General features: G+C 41.4%; 1 protein-coding gene across 5 annotated transcripts in view; it reads left to right on the top strand.

Annotated features, from left to right (window-relative positions):
* The first annotated feature begins 2,500 nt into the window (after window positions 1–2,500).
* The window catches only part of UBE2Q2 (ubiquitin conjugating enzyme E2 Q2), a 59,545-nt gene continuing 39,263 nt past the window's right edge, over window positions 2,501–22,782 (top strand). For 2 of the 5 annotated variants that reach the window (XM_017518220.2, XM_017518219.2), the window contains exons 1-3: window positions 2,501–3,044; window positions 14,081–14,182; window positions 19,578–19,682. In XM_017518220.2, the coding sequence (XP_017373709.1) occupies window positions 2,865–3,044; window positions 14,081–14,182; window positions 19,578–19,682 (387 nt within the window). In that variant the 5' untranslated portion in view covers window positions 2,501–2,864. Of the gene's footprint in view, window positions 3,045–3,247; window positions 3,674–14,080; window positions 14,183–19,577; window positions 19,683–22,782 lie in introns of those variants that run through there. The other 3 variants (XM_017518222.2, XM_017518221.2, XM_017518223.1) reach the window with 2 other exon arrangements.

The following is a 22,782-nucleotide window of genomic DNA, read 5'->3' as shown; positions in this document are numbered from 1 at the left end:
TAGAGACGGGGTTTCACCGTGTTGACCAGGATGGTCTCGATCTCTTGACCTCGTGATCCACCCGCCTCGGCCTCCCAAAGTGCTGGGATTACAGGCTTGAGCCACCGCGCCCGGCCCGGAGTAATTTATTAACTTATTGTCCAAGGCACATTAAATCACAGTTTTCTATTATTTGCAGCCAAAAGCATCAGGAAAACGTTATGCTTCTAATTCAGGGACTATATCTATGTATCTTTCTAGCCCTCTTACACATGGCATGCAACAGACACTCAAAAAGTGATAGTGAAATTAATATTTGTATATATTTCTGAGATAAAACTTAGTAAAAGCACTTGCAATTTAGAAAGCTCTATTTACAAAATAAAGCTTAGATTAAATAACTTGTTTGGGGAATTTTGTTTCTCAAAGGCATTCCAGCTTCTGAAGAGTCTGTTGCTCTTTGTCTCAAATCCTTCTCTGGGATTGTCATGACCGTTAGGATCCCAAGAGAACTGGGGACTGAAGGAAAAATAAAGCGACAAGGCACTTCTGTGCTTAACCCAGCAATAATGCGAGGACGATAACCTAGCTGTTCCTGGCTCAGAGCCCAGGTCTGGAATCCCTTCTCCTCCCAGTCCCAGTGTATAGCGGTACCTCTACTGCTGGGGTCATGAATCTCCATAAGTACAAAGTTTTATATGCAGAAGTATTTTCCTGGGAAGATGGATCATAGCTTTTATTAGATTTTCAAAGGGGTCTGTGAGAATCTTAGCCTTCTTAAAGGCCAGGCAGTAGAAGGTGGGATAGAAGATGGTAGAAGTTGGAGGCGGGCGGATCACGAGGTCAAGAGAGCGAGACCATTCTCGCCAAGACGAAACCCCGTCACTACGAAAAATACAAAAATTAGCCGGGTGTGGTGGCCCGTGCCTGTAGTCCCAGCTACTCGGGAGGCTGAGGCGGAAGAATCGCTTGAACCCAGGAGGCGGAGGTTGCAGTGAGCCGAGATTGCGCCACTGCACTCCAGCCTGGCGACAGAGCAAGACTCCGTCTCAAAAAAGAAAAAAAAAGAAGTTGGGGCAGGGCCAGGAAAAGGTAGGGTGGTTTGACTGATAGGAGACTTAATTTGTAGGCTGTGGGGTGCTACTAAGTTACTCAGGTAAATTGGGAAAATGTATGTCTTCTTACAGACTAAGAAGGACTATAACATGATACAGTATCTCAGAAGTAAATGGAAACAAAAACTTTCAGTAGACTTAATGTGTCCCTGTGTTGTTCTGTATTTTGTTATGTAAGGGGACCAGTACCTCAGGGACTTCTTGTAGATTAGGAAAAAAGAGACATTTAGGTGCCAGGGTTAGGTAACTCTAGGTAAGACTGGTTTAAAAGGAAACTGTGGGGCCCCTTTCTGAAAAATTACGAATTTCAAAATGGTGACACGAGAGTACTGAACCAAACCCGGAACCCTTCTAAGCTGGGAGCACTGTGCAACTACATATTGGATGCATATGCAGCTCATCCTGCCTCTCGCACTTATTATTACACACACCATTGTCTGCCAAATTGGGATCTAGTCCTTCGGACTGCCATACAGTCCTTTATTCATTTTTTGAGCACCTAGAATGTGCCAGGAATTGTGCTAGTGGTGGGGATTCCAGATAAGAGCGAGCATTCGATTCAATCATATCGGGTTTCTACCACATTAACAGGTCTGGTTCTAGGTCCTGGGGATATACAGCTCTGAACGCATTAACATTGGGCAAATCAACGGGGAACAGATCAGGTTGTCACAGGTGCTCAACAAATTTAGCACAGGATGATGTGACACAGGGTGACTACTTGAAATTGGGTGGTCAGGGAGGCCCGGAGATGATAAGAATTTAATGAAAATAGCTGGCAGCCCTGCCTCCATAGGGGTGAGAGTGGAGAGGGTTATCTTAAGCTTGGAAAACAGGACAAAATAAGGAAAGTGGAGACAGAGAGAATATATACAGCAGAGTGAACACAGGTGGTAGTTAAGGGAAAGAATAAAATCATGGGAGGTAAGAGGAAACAGCCTGCTGGGGCCAAACCATCGTCTTGGGTAAATGGATGGTTTGAGAGCAAAGGCGGGAGCAGCGAGTCCAGTGAGAAGGTCCTCACCGGACCCAGGCTAGTGAAGCGGTGGCTCAGACTAGGGTGAGAGTAGCGGAGATGACGCTGGGTGGGTAGCACCCGCGTCTCCCACGAGGTCCCGCAGGTCTGGTTAGCGGGTGCCGCGCCGAGGGCCAAGCGGAGGCGCTGCCCCAGGGGCTGGCTCGAGTCTGCAGCTGCGCCGACGTGGCCGGCGCGATCGGCCGTGCACGTGTCCAGTCCCAAGCCGGGCGCGGGGGCGCGCGGGGTCTCCAGCTCCTCCCCGAATTCTGGGGCCCGGGCGCCAGCTGGCTCCGCGCTTCCAGTCCGCGCGTGCGAGGAACGGAGCAGATGGGTCGGGCAGAAGGGAGCTGGGTCAAGGCGAGGAGGGGGCGGCCGGGAGTGCCCGCGCGCGCCCTGGCCTCGTGCACGCGCCGAAACCGGTGCGCGCAGGGCGCGCCGGGGCGAGGAGGACGGGGGCGGGGTGGGGGCAGCCCTTTCCCAGGCGGTGGCGGGGGCGGCGTCGCTGTTGCCCTTTTAAGCCGCCGGGCCGCCGCCTCCTGCCGCTGGAGCGGGTTACAAAGGGAGCAGCAGCCCAGTCCGCCTCACAGCCACCCGCCGAGGCTTCCGCGCCCCTCGCCATTTTCCAACCGCGCTCGACGAGGCGGAGCCGCCAGAGCGCGGCCCAGGCCGGCCCCGCGGGGCGGTCGCGGCCGTGACGGCGGCTCCGGGCCCGGCTCCCCTTCCGCGCCCCTCCCGCCGGAGATGAAGGGAAGATGTCCGTGTCAGGGCTCAAGGCCGAGCTGAAGTTCCTGGCGTCCATCTTCGACAAGAACCACGAGCGATTCCGCATCGTCAGCTGGAAGCTGGACGAGCTGCACTGCCAGTTCCTGGTGCCGCAGCCGGGCTGCCCGCACTCGCCGCCGCCGCCGCTCACGCTGCACTGCAACATCACGGTGAGGCGCCTGGCCGCGGCCCCGGGGGGCAGGGCCAGGGCGGAGAGGGGGCGCCCCGAGTCCCGGGACAAAGGGGAGCCGGCCCCGAGAGGCCCTGGCTCCCCGGGCGGGGCAGGCCCGCCCCTTTTCGTCGCGACTGGCCCAGCCCCGGCCCGGCTGGGACTGTGCAAGGCTTTGGTGGGAGGGGGCGGAGGGCGCGCTTCTCTCCAGTTTCTCGTGCGGCGTTGGTTTGGGGGCTGCTGGCCCCTCTCGGCCCCCGTCGCCGCTCCGCGGAGTGCGAGTCACGGCGGCCCGAGCCCTCACTGGGCCCATGGCCGCCTTCAACCGGCCTGCTCCCGGGACCGCGGCGGGGCGGGGACGCCCCGGCTGTTGTTTGAGCCCAGGCGGGCGAGGGGAACGGTCCTTAAGTTTTAACGCCTCATTCTTCGGTCAGGTTTTCCTCGTTCCCGCTTGTTTAGCCAATTCTTTTAAAGTTTCCGTTTAAGGAGAAACTGACAATGAAAACGGACTCGTTGACGGAGGCAAAGTTGGAATGCGGCCTCTGGTGCTGTTGGAGCGACCCCTCTGCCCGGGCCTGGCTGCGCGCTGCCGTGTTCTGAAAAGGCGCATAGTACCCGTCGATGCGGCAGGTGGTGTTGAGTGTGTGTTCGTGCGGCCCCTCCCGTGTGTGTAAGCCTCGAAAATGGATGGGTGAAAGGAGATTCGCGCCAGGGCTGCTCCCGGGAAAGATCGCTTGTGTCACAAAGCCGAAAAGACACTTTGAAAAGCTCACTCTTTGGTTTAAGCGGAAAGCTCGTTAGAAGCCCAAGGCTTGGTAAATTAATTGAAGTATTAAGTTTCTCCATATAGGTGTGTCATGAAGCTACTCGTCGAGAAATTGATTTAGGATATTGGTCCAAACTGCAGAATATTCTCTTGGTTGTAAGAGGCGTCGAGGTGTTGGTTTCGGTCTCCTCTTCAAATACGGCTAAACCCAAGTCTCTTGTCTTTAACTCCCTTTGGTTGAGTCGGCGAGCACCAAGTGCCTGCAGTGTGGCTGGCGTTTGCAAAAGCCTTGACGTTATAATTGGCCTTAAAATGGTTACCACACTATCTGGGGAGAAGGTGTGTTAATTTCAGAAGACCATGCAATTCAGTGCTGTATTGAGGAGAGAAATCTTTTATTGAGTGAATACGTCTGAGTGTTCTGGGCACTAGTGTTGCAAAATTGAGCGGAGCAGTCCTCGCTTTCAGAACTCAGACTTCTTGGGGGAAGAGTTTTCAACAAAGTGGCAGCTCCTGTGGTATCATCGTGAAAGGCAAAGGGGGCAGCCGGTTTTGATTTTGGGGAGGTGTGCTTCAGAGAAGGCTTTGAGGAGAGGCTGGGACAGTTGGAGCTGAGCTTCCATCGGTGAATACAATTTTGGAAGGCTGGCGGAAGGGCTTTTGAGACTGAGGAAACTCCACCCAGAAAAGACATGGAGACTTGAGAAAGTGTGGTTTGCTTAGAAGTAGAAATTTATGCTCAGACTTGAGAAGCCCACGATATAAGCCGGCGAAGGGGAAGATTTTCCAAGAGTGGAAAACGAAGTGTAGTAGTCGGCATAAAGCACGTGTTATAAGGAGAGTGGCCTGAATGGCTTGGAGGGTGATGATTCTCATAGAAGTTGGGGCATGGCCAGGAAAAGGTTGGGCTGGTTTGACTGATAGGAGACTGAATTTTGTAGGCTGTGGGGAGCTACTAAGTTACTCAGGTGAATTGGGAGAATGTATCTGCCATCCAGGACTAGAAGTGTTTCTCTGCAGTGGGTGGCGTTAGGAAATGTGGTTATCCCGCTGAGGGTGGGGTGGTCTTGTTGTGCCGGCATTTAATGCCAGGGGTACAGAGTTGCCATATGTTTTGTTACGTTCAGGCAGTATGCCATAGCAAACAATTATCCCACCTAAAGTGCCCCTGGTGCTCCATCAAGAACCATATTGGACGCTGCCAAGAGTCTGCTGCAGACAAAGATAACGAGTGATGACCTGGATTAGGCAGGGGCAACAAAAGTGGAGCAAGAAGGGAATGAGACACTTTCAGGACAAGGAGGATTTGGTGAGGACTAGTGTAATGGCGCCGCTAAGTAGAAACTATTAAAATTGAGGTGCTAGTGAAATTTGACAGACTATCAGAAGATAATTATGGCAGCTGCTCAGTACAAATGTCTGCTAACTTTTTATTTTGGAAAAACATCAAACGTACAAAAGTTGAACAGTGTAATGTAGCCACCGTCAGCAATGATAAACTTTTGGGTAATCTTCTTCTGTGCTCCGCTTTGGATTATTTTGAAGCAGATTCCAGACAGATCACTTCATCTGTAAATATTTCTGTTTGTATCCTTTGAAAGTAAAGACTCTCTTATTTTTTATTAATAGTTTTTGAGACGGAGCCTCGCTCTGTTGCCCCAGCTGGAGTGCAGTGGTGCGAATTGGATCCACTGCAACCTCCGCCTCCTGGGTTCAAGCAATTCTGCTGCCTCAGCCTCCCGAGTAGCTGGGATTACAGGTGTCCACCACCACGTCCAGCTAATTTTTGCATTATTATTGGAGACGGGGGTTTCACCATGTTGGCCAGGCTGGTCTTGAACTCCTGACCTCAAGTGATCCACCCACCTCGGCCTCCCAAAGTGCTGGGATTATGGGAGAGAGCCACCGTGCCCGGATGTAAAGACTCTTCTAAACGTGGATGAGTGTTTTGATAAAATCAACATGGCTTGTGCATGGCCGTACCATTTGTTTAGAAGGGAAAGATCAAAGGGAAAATGGGGTTGGATTTCAAATTATGTGGTTTGATTTATGATTTGTTATTCTCTGAAGTTGTGGCCCTTTAAGAAAAAAAAAGGGCTGGGCGCGGTGGTTCATGCCTGTAATCCCAGCACTTTGGGAGGCTGAGGCGGGCGGATCACGAGGTCAGGAGATTGAGACCATCCTGGGTAACACTGTGAAACCCTATCTCTACTAAAAATACAAAAAATTAGCTAGGCATGGTGGCACGTGCCTGTAGTCCCGGCTACTCGGGAGGCTGAGGCAGGAGAATCGCTTGAACCCGGGAGGCAGAGGTTGCAGTAAGCAGAGATTGCACCACTGCACTATAGCCTGGGTGACAGAGCAAGACTTTAAAAAAAAAAAAAAAAGGCAATGAGTTTGACCTATTCTTTAACTTTCCTCTTTAAACAGTTCAAGTATTTATTGAGTTCTTCTACATGCCAGGCCCTGTCTTTTTTATGCTTATTACCAAGAAGCATCCTTAACGGAGTTTCTCTGATGCTTGAGAAACTAGGTTGCCTTTTACACACATGGATGCTAGTTCCTGAAAAAAGTCATATAGAGATACTCTGCCGGCTTTTCCTTTCGGACTTTTTTTATCAGCTACAGGCTTCCCCTTGTAGAATGTGCCCCTGACCCCCACCCCTTAACCCTACCCAATTTGTCTTTATATATGCCTGATCATCCCTCAAGGCTCTTCTGGGTCATATTCAGTTCATGCTGATAATTCCCCTTCCTCTCTTTAGATATTACTATTTTTGGTTTGGTTATGTTTTCTTATGCAGTATTCTGTAAGCCTTAAAATAATTTTTTTATGGTGGCAGGGGAGAATATAATTATGCTTCGTGCCTTTTATCTTCCACTCAATAAATGCTTCGGAAATATTTACTGAGTATATGACCCTATTCTAGGTATATTGTATTTGAACAAAAATCTTAGCTACCTTGTAAGTTAACTGCTAAGAATTTGTCAAAAGTTTAGAGATAAGATCAAGAACTTGTCATGGGTAGTACAAAAAAGGTCAATAAGGGCTTGATGAGTCTGTAAATTGACTTAATATGAAAGAGTATAGGAAGTGAAAAAAAAAACAGTAGCTGCTTTACGCTATAAGCCAAGGGAATTGAGCTAATTGTAATTCTTTTTCTGTTTTATAAATTTGTCCTACTCTTAAAAATGAAGGGAAAAGAGCACTCTTTTTCAACCTCAAGGAATCATTTTTATTACTTCTGTTCTGTGAAGCCAAGTTCTGAGAGATTGTTACACAAACTTAAGTATAGTTTTTCCATCTTCAGTAAACTAACCTGATTGCCATCTAATTAGTTGTTAACGATCACACCGAAACGCAAAGCAGCTTGTTTCAGTAACCTGTGCAGCCTTATTGGGAGCTAGTATATAGCTTTCTTTTAGTCCCTTTGAAGTATTTAACATAATGGCAACTCCGTTATTCCTTTTATGGAATTCTTGGCATCTGGGAACTCTTGGTAGGGAATCACTGTTTTAGAATGAAAAATCTCCCCCAGGAAGGGAATTAGCTGTAAACGAATGAAACTTCATCTTCATTTTTCTATATGACTTGTAGAGCATAAATTATTGCTCTTTCTGCGTGAGTGGCTGGCTGCTTGCTAGGCTGTTATGAGTGGGACTTTTTTTTTTTGATTGGCTAATTAAATTTCTGTTGCCAAAAAGTGCCTACCCCCAACAGCAAGATACTAAATTTTAAAAATGTTGGAGCTCTGAATCTAGGAGGAAGTGAGAAATTTAGCTTTTATTTAGTAATTAGGACCTTAAGTAAATTGCTTCTTTTACTGTGTTTCTGTATACAATAGATAATATTTTTTGCCCTGCAAGAGAGGATAAAGAGGAAAGCTCCTTGGAAATGATACTGTGTCCCACAGATATTAAAGTGATGGTGTCATTAATACAGAAATTATACTGTCCTACAGATATTAAAGTGATGGTGTCATTAATACAGAAATGATACTGTGTCCTACAGATATTAAAGTGATGGTGTCATTGATACAGAAATGATACTGTCCTACAGATATTAAAGTGATGGTGTCATTTCTGTATACATTATCTGTTGTATACAGAAACACGGTAAAAGACACTGTCTTACTATGTTTCTGTATACAATAAATAGTATTTTTTGCCCTGCAAGAGAGCGTATAGAGGAAAGCTCCTTGGAAATGAGTGTCCACAGATATTAAAGTGATGGTGGCTCAATAACACTTCATTTTGAAAATGATTTAACAGCTTTTCATGGGAAACAAGGCAATGCTGTTAACTTCATCTTGCATTTTTCTAGTCTTTACTGTGATTAAAAAGTAGTCCAGTCAAAGTTGTACAATGGAAATAAACAAACCTGGACTAAAGAGCCTAAGACTTTCTCTTTGGTTTGCCCTCCTGGGACAGATTACCTTTCCAAATTGAATTCGTGGAGAACCATTTGGAAATATCAGAACTGTCATGTTAAGCACCTAAGTGTTACATTCAGTCCAGAAGGATCATTGTTTTCATTTATCTGACCAATTTATAATATAGGGTCAAATTCTTAATGATTATCTATCTTCTCTCATTTTTATACCCTTCCTTGAAAGGAACAGATACCTGAAGAGGAGACTTCGGTTTCCCTTTTGTGAATAGTATTTCCCTTAGTATCTTGATTTTTGTTGGTGGTGGTGGTTAAACTTAACTTAGACTTGGAAAAGGGTAACATTTGGTAAATGTTTCCCTTTTGTGAATAGTATATCCCTTAGTATCTTGATTTTTGTTGTTGGTGGTGGTGGTTAAACTTACTTAGACTTGGAAAAGGGTAGTGTTTGATAAATGTCAGCTAGTTGAGGGGTGGAGAATTGAGTTGAATGAAGATAGTCACTGCCAAATGTAAAGCATGACTGGAGAGCCACAGTCTTAAAGCAAGGGTCCCCATTCCAGATCCTTTGTAACAGTGTTATGTGTTCTCTTCTAGAAGATCGTTCTGAAAGATAATGCCAACTCGGAACCTAGGAAACCATACAGAGGGTTTCTGCAGCTTAGGTGGTTCAAATCGTCATCAGCACATTTGTTTTCTCTACTTCTTTGCTTATATAATGGTGTTCTCAGTAGCTGAAATTTGCTGCTTGTGTTTGACTACCGAAGCATTTTCTTTTTATCATGGGTATATAAACATTTTTATTTTAACAAGTGTTAGAATTTTTCCTCTGCTTTTGTCGGCTCTACCTTAGCTGCTTGGTTGTCTATTTATAAAATGATTAGCAGGGAACCGTGTGTGCACATTTTAAGTATCTTTTGTTGTCAGAGCAGTTAGAATTTTATTAAGGCATTATATGCTAATTCTGTCAATTTACTTCATTCTTCACCCACATTTATTGAACAGCAAAGTATGAAAGTAACGTGTCCCATAACTGGCCTTCAGGAGAATTATAACTGCTGTATCTCTGAACCATTGACAAGAAGTTTGTGCATCAATTTAAAAAAATCACGAAATCCCTGAAGATGGCTGTGTCCTACATTTGGGAAGATACAAAAACTGACCATTCTGGCAGGCAGTTTTGCTTGCTGGTGCTTCAGATAGAGCCACACAATGGTCTCAGTGGATTTATGGAGAAAAATAGATACAGAAAGTTATTTCTAAATGAGACAACAACAACAAAAATCCTTAAGCAGTGACAGGTAAAGAGGTTGGCTTGGTTAGCCTTGAGTCGTGTTCTCCTCGATTAAGACAGTTTTATGGTGGGGATGGTAGCAGTGATGAACTTGCTTGAAGTTTGTCCACTTACAGTAATCTTTATGGTAGCTGTCACAGACAACTTCATCCTCACAGGACTTACTATAAAACTAATAGAATGGAGGAGAAACAAAGGACCTGAATAATTAGATGCTTAGATAATTGTTCTGTGTTTTCATAACTGTGGTGAAAGAGCAGTGCTAGAAGCACTTAAACATTGTATGTCTGGAAAACTGCCTGAATTTATATTGGGATTTTGGAGCACCATTAAACTGGCATATTGTAGGTCATATTTATTTTAAAGAGAAATAGTAGGAAAACTTATCTTTTCAAGGTGGATATAAAGCTTATTTAACCTTATCAAAATTACAAAACTTAAAGCATGTGAATTGAAAATATTAATGCATAGGTTTAAATATTAGGCATCATTTTAGATGTCTTTCCAAGTAGATTGTCTCCTAAATATTAAACTGAACAAACTTTGAACATGATGTAGAGTTTTTGGTGAAGGTTAAGTTTCCTGGGGTGGTGGGTATTTTATAATATGGAAAACAAAACCTTCTTATTTTAATAAATTTTTAAAAATTTAGTCAAAACTAGGAAATGTTACCTATAATTCTTTTTTTTTTTTTTTTCCAGAAAGGTGATTTTATTTAGGTAGAGAAAAGAGAAGGAAGGGAGAAGAGAAAGGCTTCCACGAAGAGTGTGGAAGGGGATTCCAGAGGGGAAAATCTCCGAGGGAGCTCCCACTGTGTGGGAGGGGATTCCAGAGAGCTGGAAATCCCTATTACCTATGATTCTACCACTCAGAAGATACCACTATCAGAATTTTGTATCTTTCTGGTCATCTGCTCATCTCTTTTCTCCAATGCTTATATATGTTCCTTCTTCCTTAAAAAATCAGCTTTTTTTTTGTAATGTGCTTTTTCACTCAACAATATTGTAGATTCATGTTATAACTTACTCTTCCTGTTTAGTCAGGATGAATTCTGACTACCCCAAGTGGCTAGGCTTGTCCCTGTGATTCCAGATCTCCTAGAAAGAGAGCCTTAGGGAAAACTCAGATTTTCTTTGTTTAGCCCACCTGATAGCTAATCTCTGGAAATGGGGTATGCTGGTAGAGTCCTTTGGTCAGATTTTGTGTCAAGAGAGGGAGGTGGAAGGATGGGAGGGAGGTAGCAAAACTGGCCTCAATGGAACTGTATAAATTAATATAAAATGGCAAAGGGATATTTCTTCCACGGAAGAAATACTAGGGAAGGAAGGAAAGTGGAGGGGAAGGCAGAAGTTCTTAAACTTTTAGTGTCTGGACTCCTTTACACTCTTAAAAATATATTGAGGGCCCAAGGAGCTTTTATTTACCACTAGAAGTTAAATCAGAAACATTTAAAACATTAAGTCTTTAAAAACTCATCACATATTGTTACAAATGCTTTTATGAAACAACATTTTCTAAAGCAAAAATAGAATAGGAGCAGAGTCTTACATTTTTTGCAAATTTCATTGATGTTTGGTCTGTCATTTGCCTCTGCATTTAATTTGTGTGATATTTGCTTGAAGTGTAAACAAAATCCAACCTCATACAGATACCTGGTTAGAAAAATTCTAGCATATTTTAATAGCCATTTTAAATAATTACGGGTTTTCCATTTTTTTTTTTTTTTTTTTGAGGTGGGGCCTCACTGTGTTGCCCAGACTGGCGTATAGTGGTGTGATCACATTTCCCTGCAACTCCAGCCTCTCAGGACTCAGGTGTGTGCCATCACATCTGGCTAATTTTTTGTATTTTTTATAGAGATACGGTTTTGCCATGTTGCCTAGGCTTCTTTTTTTGATACTCCATCAAAACTTTATCTTTCTTGAACTTTGGATCTTTTACCCTTGCATATTATAACATCATGCATTGGTCATTTAGAAAGTAATGGTTCACCCAGATCTTCTAAATGTTGTTACATTTGATTGTAAGTGTTGATACATTTAGTATCAAAATACATTCATCAATACTGCCATCAATCTTACCAGAATATTCTTGGAAAGCAGTGGTGGATACAAGTTTTCTAAAATTCTAAATTTTTTGTTCAAAAGCTTGCATTTTATTGTTAGGAATTTTATTATTTAATTTTATTATGGCCTGTTTTCCTTGAAATGACAGAATCTCATTTTTTCAGAAAATATCTGCCAAAAACCCAAGTTGAAATAACATTGTTTGGAAGTCATCTTTTCAAGTAAAAATAGTATTACAGTAAAGTGGTGAATTCACTTCAGGACTTAGTCACACGAGGGTTTTTGTCTCAGGCAGTCTGTAGGAATGCTCATGTATACTTCCCATTTCATCACTTAATATACTAAAAAGACAAGGATTTATCTTTATTAAAATCAAGGATTAAGATGTAGTAAAATTGTCACTGCTTCATCATAGACATTCTTTTTATTTTTGAGGCAGGGCCTTGTTCTGTCTCCCAGGCTAGAGTGCAATAGCATGATCACAGCTCACTGCAGCTTCAAACTTCTTGGCTCAGTAAGTCCTCCTGCCTCAGCCTCCCAAGTAGCTGGGACTACAGGCATGCAACCACTACGCCCAACTAATTTTTGTATTTATTTTTTTTTTGTAGAGATGGGGCTCTACCATGTTGCCCAGCCTAGTCTTGACCTCCTAGGCTCAAGTGGTCCTTCTGCCTTGGCCTCCCAAAGTGCTGGGACTATAGGCACAAGTCACCATTCTCAGTCTTATTTTAGACATTCTTAAATGAAACTGAGCTTTTGTTGCCCTTCCTTTTTAAACCTTTCCTGTATTTTGGTGTTACTGCCTTTATTTGTGCTAAAGAACCAGCATTTTTACCCACCATTATATCTGCACCCTTACAGCATATGTCATCTTGTTAGTATTCTTGTAAAAATAGTTTGGACCTGGGGGCTGAGGGCCCCACTTTGGGAACCATTAAAATAGATACTTAGACCTGCTATGTATCATATCTTTGCATCTACAGGATTAAAAAATAGTTTCATAATTGTTTTTGTAATTTTTTAAATATGGTTTTGAGGGATTTCAGTCCAGAGAACAACATGTATGTTTCTTGGCTTCTGCTGAAGTTTACTAGACAAATATTAAGCTAATAGAATGAGGTCCTAAATCTAATTGCGGTTTCTTTAGCCTAAGGAAAAAGAAACCTAAAAACTAAAACAGTAAAAATGGTCCAGATGGTGTATTCCCAATACGTGTGAAGGATTTGAAGAAGAAAAGGCAACACTCAATAAGTGGTGTTCTTTAAGAACAGGATTAATTCTGAAGAGTTTGTCTTTTAGCCTGTAAAGAGATTTGGGACACAGTAAGAGTTAGAGGAATGAGAATAGTAAGATAACCCATTATTGACTAGGTATGCTATTAATGATATCCTCCTTCAATACAGCTTTTCTCTTAAAAGAACATTTGGTAAAATGCTATCAAAATATTGTTTCTGTAGCTTCAGCTATAAATTAGATTATAGTCCTCAGAGCAGTGTTTCCTAAAATTGTTTGTGCAAAATTGTTTTCCATGACTTGAACTTAGTTGTTCTGAAGCTTATATATAATAATAATGGCTTTTCCCCAATTTACAAAAGAAAACCATACAAAGTAACAGAGCAAATGTCTGTTAGTGGGTGAAAGCACATGATGCTTAGTTTATTAACTTTTTTTTTTTTTAAATCACATGTAATTGTGTTTAAAAAAATAGTAATGGCATTTCTTGGTAGTACTTGGTTTGTGTGATAGATAAAAATATTAGAATTTTATGGTGTGTGAGTTATCTGTTGCTCTGTAACAAATTTAGCAGCTTAAAGCAACAGGCATTATCTCACAGTTCTGTGGGTCAGGATTCTGTGCAGTTTACCTTGGGTTCACTGGCTCGGCCTCTCATCAGGCAGTGAAGGTGTTGGTGGCAGCAGCGATCATCCCAAGGCAGGATAGGAGACAATCTGTCTTCAAGCTCACTCATGGCAGGATTCATCTCAGGCTGTTGGACGGGGTGTCCGTTTCTAATGGCTATTGGTCAAGGGCCTTATACAATACCTTGTGGATAGGGCACCTCATCACATGGCAACTGGCTTCCATCAGAGGGAGCAATGGAAAGAGTAGGAGAAAGATGAGCAAGGCAGACATCATAGTCTCTTTGTAGCCTAATCTCAGAAGTGACGTTGTGACTTTTGCTGTATTCTGTTTGTTAGAAGTGAGTCACTAGGTCCAGGGGAAGGAATTTTACAAGGGTGTGAATGCCAGGAGGTGAGGGTGATTGGGGCCATTTAGAGGCTGCGTGCCAGTGTTGAAGAAAATTGTTGACTTGTATGAGCTGTAGCAGCAGACAGTGCTATGCAAGGAGAATGGCTGTCTTAGAAGTCCAGCTCCTCACATGGCTTTTCATGTGTTGCCTCCCCGCCCATACATTTTGTTTAAATCCGTGGTCATCTTGCCATTTAGTGGTGTGGTTTAATTGCATATTTAGGTTAGTCTGTATGTAAATGTTTAACATAGGTGTTTCTGTTTTAAACAGGAATCCTACCCATCTTCTTCGCCAATATGGTTTGTGGACTCTGATGATCCAAATCTGACATCAGTTCTGGAACGTCTAGAAGATACTAAGAACAACAATTCGGTAAGAAAATAAGCCAAGCTATTTTCTCTTTTCCTCCTGAACATTATATTTAGAAGTTAAATGTTAAGCAATACTATGATTTAAAAGCACGATTAATGATTATAATTTTGGATGAATTAAAGACTAGGTTTTTTTTTAAATTTTTTTTTTATTTTTTTTATTATTTCTTCAAATTCTATTTACTACCTGGTTTCTCTTTCTTATTTTCAACATGTATAACCTTAATTTCGATTCCAAATTAGGGATCTCTTTTTCCCTGAATTCTAACCATTAAACCAAGCAAGCTTTTTTGGTGGAGACCACTAGCCAAGGTGGAAAGTAGAAAAAAGACCATGGTGGAAGTGAAGGGCTAGAAGGTCACCAGAACTAGTGTTAGGGAATCGCCTTTTATTTCAAGGGTGTGTGAGTCTGCAGTAAAAGTCAAAGGTATTCAAATACAAAGTTTTATTTTTGTTTTTAGTATTTAAAGAAATACAAGTTTCCATTTTGCAAAAATTTTTAAAACCTTTTTTTCTTGATTATAAAACTCATGTGCAACCATTGTGAAGAAAATGAGTAAACTGTAGAAAGGAAAAAAGAAAGAAAATTAAAATCTCCCATAATTTCTCTACCTAACACAACCACTGTTGACATGATGGCTGTTTTCTACCAGTATATATTTTTTCTTTGCTAGTAAAATACATACACCTTTATACATATGTTTAAATAGTTGAGGTCATATTCTATATAGTTTTATATCATTTTAAAAACGTTTACTGGCCAGGTGCCACGGCTCATGCCTGTAATCCCAGCATTTTTGGAAGCCGAGGCGAGCGGATCACCTGAGGCCAGGAGTTCAAGATCAGCCTAGCCAGCATGTTGAAGCCCCATCTCTACTGAAAATACAAAAATTAACCAGGCATGGTGGCGCATGCTTGTAATCCCAGCTACTTGGGAGGCTGAGGTAGGAGAATTGCTTGAACATGGGAGGTGGAGGTTGTGGTGAGTCTAGATCACACCACTGCGCTCCAGCCTGGATAACAGAACGAGACTCTGTCTCAAAAACCAAAAGCAAAAATATTACTGTATTTTCCCATGATAACATAAAGTCTTTATAGAAAAATAACCATCATTATTTTCAGCTGACATGATTGTTTACCTAAAAATATTCAGAGGAACCAACTCAAAAAAAAAAAAAGTTTTTAAGATTACCAGTTAAAAGCTCTGTTACATAAAAATCAGTAGCATTCCACAATTTTAGCTATAATCACACAGAAGATATAGGGATAAAGTATTTTTTCAAGTATTTTAACAAAAATTACATACGTAGGAATAAACTTAGATATGCAGGACTTTTGTCAAGAACATGACAATTTTGCTGAGTGGAATGAAAGATTTGCATTCTATGTTCCTGGATGAGCAGATTTAATAATATAAATATGTCAGTTATCACCATGTCTTTATATTCATAGATGTAATTTCTGCTGGACGCGGTGGCTCATGCCTGTAGTTCCAGAACTTTGGGAAGCTGAGGTGGGCAGGTCACTTGAGCTCATGAATTCAAGACCAGTCTGGGCAACATGGTGAAACCCTGTCTCAAAAAAAAAAAAAAAAAAAAAAAGCTGGGTGTGGTGGCACATACTTGTAATCCCAGCTACTCAGGAGGCTGAGGTTCAAGGATCACTTGAGCGTGGGAGGCAGAGCTTGCAGTAAGTCTAGATTGTGCCTCTGAACTCCAGCCTAGGTGGCAGAGTGAGACCTTGTCTCAAAAAAAACCAAAAGACAAAAAACCATATTTATAAAATAAATTTCAGCACAAAGCCTAGCAGATTTATTTCTGGAACTTGACAAAGTGACTCGAACGTTTGTTTAAAAGAGTAAATAATAAAAAATAATAAAGAATAGACTTGTTCAACCAGGTGTTAAATAAAATGTTGTGTACCCTGGCCCAGACATATACAGGCAATGAAAATTTAGAAACAGAGTCATGCAAATGAGAATTTAGTATAAGGTAAAGGTGGTATTTTAACTTAATAAGAAAAGGATAGATTATTCTATAAATAGTCTTAGGAGAACCGACCGTTTGAGGATTTTTGAGTCAACTCTGATTTTTGTCAAAATAAGTTGCAGTTGGTTTAAACATCTAGTTTTAAAAGTAAGAACAGAAGGCCAGGCATGGTGGCTCATACCTGTAATCTCAGCACTTTGGGAGGCTGAGGTGGCCGGATCACTTGAGGTCAGGAGTTTGAGACCAGCCTGGCCAACATGGAGAAACACTGTCTCTGCTAAAAATACAAAAATTAGCCAGGTGTGGTGGCGCGTACCTCTAATCACAGCTACTTGGGAGGCTGAGGCAGGAGAATTTTTTCAACCTGGGAGGTAGAGGTTGCAGTGAACTGAGATTGTGCCACTGCACTCCAGCCTGTGCAACAGAGTGAGACTGTCTTAAAAAAAAAACAAAACACTTTAAGAGTTAAGGCTGAGGCTGGTCGCAGTGGTTCACGCCTGTAATCCCAGCACTTTGGGAGACTGAAGTGGGAGAAGTGCTTGAGCCTGGGAGTTTGAGATCAGCCTGGGAAATGTAGCAAGTCTCTCTCTCTCTCTCTCTCTCTCTCTCTCTCTCTCTCTTCCCACACACACACACACACACACACACGTATATTTATATATGTACACACACAAATAAAAGAGTTAAGATTTGTATGGAGAGCCATGAAGGTAAGAGGTAAAAATTAAAAGCTAGATGGATGAATGTTCACATATCCAACAAGGGGGTTGATGGGAAAGAATGATAGACATAGCACTGTTATTGCTACCTCCTTTTAGGATGTTGTTTCTGAAGATCTAAAGATAACAGTTTTATAATAGCAGAAATGAGTTATTTTTCAGTGTCTAAAATATTACATAAATATGTTCATAAGGTTAAATGAAGTAGGATATAAAATCGGGCCTAGTTTTTAAAAATTAAGTATATTTACATGGAGGAGAAAACAACTCACCTCCCACTTCTATAGTCTCTGCCAGTTTATCATAGCCTAGTATCTTGAGAGAACAAGCTATATGTATTCACCTTTTTTCACTGAACTCATTATAATCTTGATTCTGCCTTCATTCTTGCACTAAAATGTATCTCCTAGTTGGCAAATCCAGTGGCTCCTCTCTCAGCCCCAAATTGACCCCTCTGCAGGATTTTGATACTGTTGATTATTCCCTTTTTGAAACATTCCTCCATTCTTAATGTGTACCAATAAAGAGTTGGTTAAATAAAAATTATAGTATACGGTTTTATAATAGAATATTCTGTTGAAGCCAAAAATAAAAAGCAACTAATCTTTCCACAAGAGCATTTGCAAAGTTCTAAGATACATTAAGTGAAAAAGCAAGGCGTAAAATATTGTGTATAATCTGACCCTTTTAGTATACAGTGTAAAAAAATCTTGTTTATACCTCTTTCTTTTCTGGTGGCTACAGGAAACTGTTAATAGTAGGACACAATTAAAAAAAAAAAAAAAAAAGTCTTCTGTGCCAGGTTCTGTGATACTTGAGTTTAAAAGACAAATTAGGCATATCCCTGTCCTCCGTGAACCGATAAGCTGATGGGACTTCCCTTGGATTACTGTCTCATTTTTATCTTATCACCCTTCTTGGGTCTCTGACCTGTTCTTCCTTGGCCTACTTCTTTCTTCTTTTCTCATTCAGTGCTTTGAATAATCCTTTACTCCCATTACTTTAGTCATGACCTCTGTTCTAGGGATTCCTAAATCCGCATTCATTTCCAGAGTTTAAACCCATATATCTGTCTGTATGTCATACCTGTTAGGGAGTCTCACTTGGAGTGCCATGGGTGTTCAAAATGATGACATTTAAATTTGCTATTACCCACCTTCTAGCACTGTATCAGCCCCATCATGCTTTTCCTCAATAATTCTCCTTGTGAGTGTGTGTGGGACAAAATGAATTAATTAAACTAGTCACCCTTGCCTAAACCTGGGAACTGTCTTAGCGTTCTTTTATATACCACTGTTCCCTGAACCCCCAAAGTTTCTAAGACCTGTCCTTCTGAATGTCTTTTACTACTTTTCCTGTGATCTCAGTTTCTTCCTCCCATTGCTCAAATACTTTTTTTGTGTGTGGGGGAAGGGAGTAAAATGGAAATTCCTGGAAAATGGACTACCCTGTCTTTCTTGTTGCTTGGTATGAGTCCACTACCCTGATGCCTCTCTCCCTCAGCACTCCTGTAGCTCCTTCTGTGCCAGAGGTCAGAGTGTCCAGATCTGTGTCCAGATGGCCCTGCCTCATCTTCATTATGTACTTAGTATAAAACAGAGTGCATCAGGTGCATAACAAATCCACACTGGGAGCTGGCTTCCTTTTAAGCATAAAGATTTTTGTTGGATCATAATTTACTGTTCAACCTTCCTCATTTCCACTTGTTCTGTTGTCCACTTTGGGAAGGCTTTGCTTTGTTAACCTATTCTTTGCTTTGTTAACCCATTCTAATCCTGTGTCTTCTTTCTTTGTCCTTTGTAATACACTTACTTCTTTCCCTTCATGTCTTTCCTTGGTCAGAGCCACCTAGGAAACTTCCTGACCAAGTGATGTTATTATTACCAAGCCTTATTAGCTCCTATTTGAGTCACTTTATATGTTGAAAAACATTTGAAACAATGAAAACCATATTTGGGCACATAATTTGTCTTGCTTACTTGCTTAAAGCTACTTACAAAACAAACTGGACTTAAACATGGAAATTTACAGTTATTCTTTGCAGTCTCCTAGTGAATTATTATTTTTTTTAGACAGACACTTAAGAGCCTCCTAAGTATCAAGTGGTTCCACAGGTTTCATTTAATCTTTACCATTGTGGGAAAATTTTCATTTCTTCGTTTTACACATGGGTAGACTCAAACTCAGGGAATTAGGTACTGTATCCAAGGTCATCTAGAGAGTCCCAGGCTCTGTCTGCTAGATCACATTTGCTTCTGTACTTTTAAGTGAATATGACTGGAATATATAATTTCATAATCCATGTTAACAAGACTGCCTGTGTCTGGCTTTTTTCTTTTTTTGGTAGCCTCTTTAACGCCTTAATGTTCTCTTGTCTGGAGCTGTAAGTTTCTCAGAAAACAAGGTGGCAATGAGAAATTGGACAATGTCTGGAACTTCCTTCCTCTCCCATTATTGTTGTCATTCTGCTAAGTATCAGTTGTAGTGATTGTACCCCAAACCACAGTAACTTTCTTATACTGGAGGCTCCTGAAAATATTTTAAAGACTACTTTTTAAATCTGTAAGCTGCAGTTGAGCAGAACAAACTTTTTCATTTCCTACTCGATTGATTACAGTAGTCATAACATTATTCATGTCTTCCAAGGGCCCTTTAACTTAATGCTTATTTACTGAAATGTGTTTTGTAGCTTCGTCAGCAATTGAAGTGGTTGATATGTGAACTCTGCAGATTATATAACCTTCCTAAGCACCTGGATGTTGAGATGCTAGATCAACCACTACCCACGGGTCAGGTAAAGTAAAAATTCTCTAGTGTTCAAGAGCTAAAATAAATTGTCTCAAGCAAAAGTAAAACTAGGATGGTTTTTCTTTTTACTCAACTTATTTAGAAGTTAGCTTTTTTGGTTCCTATTGAATTGTTTTGTTTGTTCTGTTTTTGGTACTAAAAGTAACCTTTTCATTCTTTGGAGCTGCTGGTATTTACTGTATAGGCAAACAATTGCCCTTCTCCCTGCCACCACCTTTTCCTTGTTAATATTCCTGGTTTCCATAAATGCTCTTGCTTCTTTCGTTGTCTTTGCTTGTTCAGTTATCTTCACCTGGAAATGCCATCTCCCTACGTCTGTCAGTGCTTTTTAAGGACTAACCCAAATGTTACCTCCTGCAAGCAACAGAAATTTCCGCTAGCTCACTACCACCACTAACTTCATTCTGGATTTACTTATTTAGGCATCAGTTATTTATTTTTTTAACTATAATACATGAGAATTTAGCTCTTATACCACCCACTTAACCACCCACCTCCCTTTCCTCAAATATTATCTTTAGTCATGTAAGTAATTACTAATTATAATTAGGACTTTGTAGAGTAAAGCCGAGTTTTCTAGAATATTTAGGATAGGATATTTCTCTTCTTGGGTCTGCTTTTTGTTTTGCAGTGTCTTTTTCACAATAGTAATTTTTAATTTAAAAAATTGTGTTCTAGCCCTTTGTGTGAGATCTCCTTCTCTTCCAAAGCCTTTGGCTCCTCTGTGCCTGTCTTGGCAGGTTGTTGTTTGGGTGGACTGTGCAGAAATCATCTTGAGGTTTTTTAAATCTGCTCTCTTAGAGTAGATCCATTCTTTCCTAGATCCCATATTGTCTTTCTTGGCTTATCCTTTCTCATTTTTTTGCCTGACCACGTCCTCAAGTAAAACCTACGAAAGCATGGAGCAGAACATTTTTTGGGCTTTAGCTTCTGAAAAAATACTGTCTAGTGTTTGGGTTTTGGAGCCAGTCTGATTTGAATCTTGGTTCTGCTGCTTACTAGCTCTGTGCCCTTGGGCTGATTCCCTAATTGCTCTAGGCATGAATTTTCCATTTGCAAAATGGGGGAACCAGTAATAGTAGTAATACCTATGTTTTTAGGGAACTATGAGGTTTAAATGAGTTGGTACATGTAAACCATTTAGAACAGTGCCTGGTACATAACACATTCCCATCAATGTTCACTTCTGTCATATTCTACCCACACACTAGGTTGATTATGTATTTCTAGGTTGAGGATAATTTTACCTTAGAATTTTAAAGTCTGTGCTGTTGTCTTCTAACCAGTCGTGGTGAATTCTTATGCCATCCTGAGTTTCACTCATTTATGCATGACTTTCTCTCTGGGAGCTTTTTAGGAGTTTGTCTTTTCTTGGTGAGCTGAAATAGCACAACAGTATACTTAGTGTGGGTTTTTAATTCATCGAGCTGGGTACGCTGAATAGATAGGCCTAGGGATAGGTTCTTTTAAAGTTGGAATCTTGAATCTTGTCATATTTTTCTTGGTAACTTTTCCCTTTCCCTTTCATTTGTTCATTTTGAAGTGTCTGTTAATTGGATTTTAGACCACTTGTCTTGAGTCTTGTATCCCATATTATTTCTAAATTGTTATTCTTTAATTTTAAAATCTGGAATATTTTTCTTATCTTTCAACTTTTGGAAATTTTATTTGGACAGTCATAACTTTAAGTTTTATTTATTGTTGCTTAAACAGTTATCCCAAAACTTAATGGCATAAAACAACACCCTTGTCTATTTCTCACTACTCTGTGGGTTAACTGGGACTAGCTGGACAGTTTTTCTGCTGGTCTCATCTGGTAACTCTCACTGAGCGGTTAGACAGTGGCAGGGACTGGCCGTCTGGATGCTCAACTCCAGTGCAGTGTCTGATACGGCTTCTTCATCTGCAGGGCTGCTGCCTTGCTATTTCTTCATGTGGCCCTTCTTTCTGCATAGCATCTCCATCCTCTTGGGCCTCTTCATGTGGCTTCTCCTTATGTAGGAGGATACTCAGTTCTTATTTTTGACTTCCAGAATCACAGAAGTGGTAGCTGCCCGGTGTTTTTAAGACTTAGACCTGGAACAGGCCAGTGTCATTTCTGCCACATTTTGTAGGTTAAAGTGAGTCTTGGGGCCAACCCAGATTCACTGTGTGATGGGCCTTTCCAAGGACATGAGGACAGGAGGTGTGGCTCATTGGGGACCAACTCCCAAGATGAACTCTGTGGTCTAAGAAACTTTTCTTTGATTATTTTTTATACATATTCTATTTTTGTTCTATGGATGTAATATATTCATAAGTGTCTTTAAGGAGCTATTTTGATACTTTTTGGCTCTCTCCCTAACATCTCTTTTTTCTTTAATAAATTTATTTAGTAGTCTATTTATATTTATGCATTTATTTTAAAGCCTTTCCTCAATTATCTGTTCTATGTTGCTCATCATTTGTAGTCTTTTTTTTTTTTGAGATGGAGTCTTGCTCTGTCACCCAGGCTGGAGTACAGTGGTGTGATATTGGCTTACTGCAACTTCTCCCTCCTGGGTTCAAGCAGTTCTCTGCCTCAGCCTCCCATGTAGCTGGGATTACAGGCACCCACCACCATGCCCAGCTAATTTTTTTGTATTTTTGGTAGAGACGGGGTTCCGTCTTGGCCATGCTGGTCTTGAACGCTTGAGCTTGTGATCCACCCTTCTTGGTCTCCCAAGTGCTGGTATTACAGGCATGAACCACCACGCCCGGCCATTTGTAGTCTTTTAATTCCCTTTTTTGTTCATATTTGAGAGAAGTACTAAAAGACTGATTGGGAGGCTGGGTGTGGTGGCTCACATTTATGATCTCAGTGCTTTGGGAGGCGGGAGTGGGAGGATCTTTTCAGCCCAGGAGTTTAAGACCAGCCTTTAAGTTAAGCCTTTGAGTTAAGACCCCATCTTTACAAAAAATAAAAAAATTAGCTGGGTATGGTGGCACCTGCCTGTAGTCCCAGCTACTCAAGAGGCTGAGGCGGGAGGATCACTTGAGCCAGGAGGTAAGCTGTGATCATGCCAGTGTACTGCAGCCTGGGTGACAGAGTGGAAGACTGTCTCAAA

The sequence above is a fragment of the Cebus imitator genome, unplaced genomic scaffold (assembly GCF_001604975.1).
Source record: "Cebus imitator isolate Cc_AM_T3 unplaced genomic scaffold, Cebus_imitator-1.0 Scaffold664, whole genome shotgun sequence".
NCBI lineage: Eukaryota > Metazoa > Chordata > Mammalia > Primates > Cebidae > Cebus > Cebus imitator.
This window is presented reverse-complemented; position numbering and strand designations above follow the sequence as displayed.